General features: G+C 42.3%; 1 protein-coding gene and 1 non-coding gene across 2 annotated transcripts; one reads left to right on the top strand and one right to left on the bottom strand.

Annotated features, from left to right (window-relative positions):
• The first annotated feature begins 848 nt into the window (after positions 1-848).
• On the top strand, positions 849-920 carry VTP21DRAFT_t337. Its single transcript has one exon. It is a non-coding gene; the product is annotated as a tRNA-Thr (tRNA).
• A 284-nt stretch (positions 921-1204) lies between these two features.
• On the bottom strand, positions 1205-3973 carry VTP21DRAFT_8090 (uncharacterized protein; the record flags this gene model as incomplete). The annotated part of the gene is made up of 10 exons (XM_069398903.1): positions 1205-1401; positions 1476-1496; positions 1567-1645; positions 1716-1964; positions 2042-2286; positions 2364-2444; positions 2864-3161; positions 3271-3425; positions 3480-3844; positions 3927-3973. The coding sequence occupies 10 exons, from the start codon at positions 3971-3973 to the stop codon at positions 1205-1207; spliced, it is 1737 nt and encodes a 578-aa protein (XP_069245953.1).
• Between the last annotated feature and the right edge of the window lie 46 nt (positions 3974-4019).

Consider the following 4019-nt stretch of genomic DNA (forward strand, 5'->3'; position numbering starts at 1 on the left):
AAGAAAGAAGATTTCCATGAGCTTTGGTATTCGATAAAGTCGTATTGGAGATAAGTGTTTTGGATGAAGGATTTTTCGTCTCCTTGGACTCGTATCCAACTTTCCTTATACCAAAGCTCTTGGAAATCTTCTTTCTTATCCTTTACGAACGCTGACCACCATTTGGTCCTCATGATTTTTTGCATCTCGTGTTCTAGTTGTTCCGCGAGTGCTATTTCGCTTGGTTGGGCGTTGTCCATTATTATCGATAATCTGGGTCGATAAGTTACCACCAAACTATTCTTTTTTTTTATCAAAACTGAGTTTTTATTGTTTAAGAATACTCTAAAGTTCAATGCTTACACCATTGAAAATAAAATGAAAAGAAAGCTAAAGGTTAAGGCGGTATTGTAATTCAGGATCCACCATTTAATTTTTCTCCCTTTGGATGTATTTTTTTTTACATCCACTTGATTTTTGTCTGAAGGGAATGGAAGGGTAGACTTCTATGTCAAAATCACTCAGGTAATGCTCCTGGCCAGCCTTGTAGAGAGGAATTGCTTGTACCGATAAGGATACAGAATAAGAAGAAGTATATATGGAAGCATTTCATTGACGCATTTTGCTACATTTCGGAGTTGTAACGAAGTAGCTTTAGCTCGATTCTTAGAGTATGTCCCGGCCACATCTCTAGTACTGGTGCTGTCACCGGGAATCGAACCCAGCACACAATGGTTAAGCTCCGGGGCTCTTAACCACTGTGCCATCCAAGGACGGCAGGTCTGCCAAACTGTTCGCTAAAACAGTCACACATAATATAATTACATATTTTGTTTTCGCAAAGATTCATCGTAGCACAAATACAAACTGCCCGCTTGGCCAAGTGGTAAGGCGTCTGTCTTGTAAACAGAAGATCGTGGGCTCGAATCCCACAGTGGGCATACGTTTTATTGGACTCATTCTTTTTATTTTGATCAATTCACTTGGACGAGAGAAGCAATGCAATATAATGGATATAGCTATTGAGTTATTGAGAAAAAATTACCTACTCGCTATATTGAGATAATAATGAGAAAATTAATCGACCAGCGTTGCATTAGCACTTTTGAAGCTTCACTCTTTCAAAGCCCTCGATATCAGTTGATCGCAGTATTTAACTAATTTCTCAACTTCGTTGGGAGTCGATCGCGTTCTCATATAGCTCAAATGCGGTGAATTGGGCTCCCTATCTATTGAAGAAATCGTGAGTAACAGAATAAGCAGACATGTTGTCTTTCGGCTGAGTACCGAAAAGAAAGCTCCCATTGGGAATATATTCCACTTCAGGGGAAATTGCTGCCCAAACAATCGTATCTGCTCCTTGGGAGGCTGTGCGGAGCAACTGGTAAAAGTTTTTGTAAAAGAATTGCATCGAATTTTGCACTACCACAATTGCCAGGGAAATGTTAGGAAAATATAAAATGCCTTTACTATTAACATATCGGAATAGAGAATACCTCCGGGGGTATCGGCCCACCCTTAAAAGTTGTATAGATTATCAACATTAATGCCAAGTTCTCTGTTTTGGACAAAAGATTAGCTATTCACCTGGGTGCATTGAGTAAAAGCAAACACCACTGTTTTCATATTTCCTTGCCCAGTATTCAGTGAGTTCGATTTGAGCTCGCTACAACACGAGATATGCAAGAAGATTTGTGACGGAAAAGTCCACTGCCTAAACCCAACTTTTAAACTACCTTGCTACTTGCATATGCAGTGTATCCGTTGTAAATAGAATTTTTGAACTCAACGTCGTTTGTCTCCAACTTGAGGAAGTAAGCTCCCCCCGACGAAACATTCACAACGCGCCCTCGCCTGCTCTCCTGCAGCAATGGCATGAGAAGGGTTGTAAGATAGTAGGTTCCTAAAACATTAGTTGCAAATGTCTGCTCCACGCCATGTCGGGTTTGTTTGCGCTCATGTATCATGACGCCCGCATTGTTCACCTATTATGAATCGAAACGGGTTAATATTATTCTTTTGTGCTTTGGGTGCAATGGGTGACCGCCGCCCACGTTCATACCAGGACGTCAACAGGCTCTCTACGGTTTATCATTTCATCAGCAAACGCCTTCAAATCTAGCGGATCCGCCACATCAACCACATGAAGGATCAATCTAGCAGATTCATCTGCATCACTATTTATCTCCTTCAGTATCTCGCGCATCGCAATTTCGCCCGCCTCTGCATTGCGACAGAGCATGTGCACTTTAGCTCCACGTTTGGCGAGTTCCAAAACGGTCTCTCTACCAAGTCCACGGTTTGCACCTAAGGAGACACAGCAAAGGCAAACGATATTAATCCGTTATATACTAATCCCGTTGAGAAGAAAATAAGAGGAATACCAGTTACAACACAGTTCCATCCTCGAAGATCTACATCAAGAGCCTCCGGATTGAAATGGGCAGCCTTTGCATAATAACCGGCTGCAGTAAAGGCGCTGAATCCCCAGGGCCAGAATAGAATGGACCGTGGAAAAATAAGTAGCTGTTCGAGCAATGATGGCATTGCAAGCACAAGGATGAAGCTTTCCCTTCGATTCAATATATATCAAGAAACCAGTAATCTAAATTTTCAATATGGAATTTGATCGACGAATGAATTTAATTGGGGAATGGCGTGGAGATGAAAAGTTTACCATAATGAGAGAAGAGTTTAAGGGATATCAGATGAAAAAAAAATATTATAAGGGTAATTGTTCAGACAAATATTAGTGAGGTTATCAGTCAAAAAGGAAGTTGATTACCATGTAAAATAAAATAAGAAATAATATGAAAGAGACACTGGATATACTTTGTAATTAACTACTGCTTTGCTCGATTGTATTTTAGATATCGACCTCTACCTCTTCCCCTAGGTCGTCGCCCTCCACGGCTACTTTCCACGCCCGCGGCACTGAAATCAGGGTCCGCTTTGGCAATTTTGAGCTTGTTCTCTCCCAGCTCCTTACCGTCCATCCTCAGGGCATCCTCGAATGCAGATTCGTTTGCAAAATCAACATAGCAGAAGCTGCGCTGCTGTTGCGTGTTGCGGTCGTGCATCAATCGCACGCGTCTAATACTCGGAGCAACGTTGCCGAAGAAGTCGCGAATATCTTCCTCGGTTACGGGCAAATGTCGGAGACCAGAAATGAAAATTGTATACTGCAGTGTGGGGGGGGAGGGGGGGAAGGGAAAGAGGGTAAAGGGAGGCGCATTAACACAAATAAAAATTCAATTACTTTGATGTGATTTGAATGGCCGTTTATTTTACCAAATTAACTTTGTGCTGTATATCTGTAAGAGAATTTCCATTGGGATATCCCCCATTTGCCTTAATGCCCTCGTTTTTCTCTTCATCTTCCTCTTGCTCCTCCTCTTCCACATCACCCTCCTCTTCTTCAGCATCCTCTTTCACCGATTTTCCATCTATTATATCTGGACGGTTAGATGAGCAAGTACGTTATTGCATGTCTTTCTGACCTTCTTTAGCCGCTGACGCTCTTGGTTTAATAGTTGGATTTTGTTGTGACTGTGTTCCGATTATTGCCGCCGTTGTCGGTTGACTAGAGCCATGTTGGTGTGGCATTGATGTTGGAGCCGCAAGCTGCGCTCCACTCCTCCTGTATGAGAAATTGAAACCCTGTGCTTTCCATTCCGCCGATACTCGCCCATTACTAATGTCCAACACAAGCCAGCCGAAAGCTGCATCAGACAGGTTGAAGTTCCATGCGTTCTTGAATGCGGCTTCGTCTCCAGCTCTTTCTGCTAGGGTCGATTCCTGTGCCGAAGCAGGAACTCGGTTCACCACTGTCAGGAAGTTTTGAAGAAGAATGCGCTGCTTATCACTATGCAATTTATAAAAATATTATCAGAATCGACAAAAGAATCCATCACCCTTCGATCTCTCAGTGATTCAAATCTGCTTACTCTAACTGACTCTCAACTTGCGTCTTAATCCGCTCCCATATATGCATAAAGCTTCTTTGGGATTGCAATAGTCGGATATAATAGTGCTCTTGG

Source organism: Calcarisporiella thermophila (genome assembly GCF_041956535.1).
Source record: "Calcarisporiella thermophila strain CBS 279.70 unplaced genomic scaffold VTP21scaffold_36, whole genome shotgun sequence".
NCBI classification, from domain to species: domain Eukaryota; kingdom Fungi; phylum Calcarisporiellomycota; class Calcarisporiellomycetes; order Calcarisporiellales; family Calcarisporiellaceae; genus Calcarisporiella; species Calcarisporiella thermophila.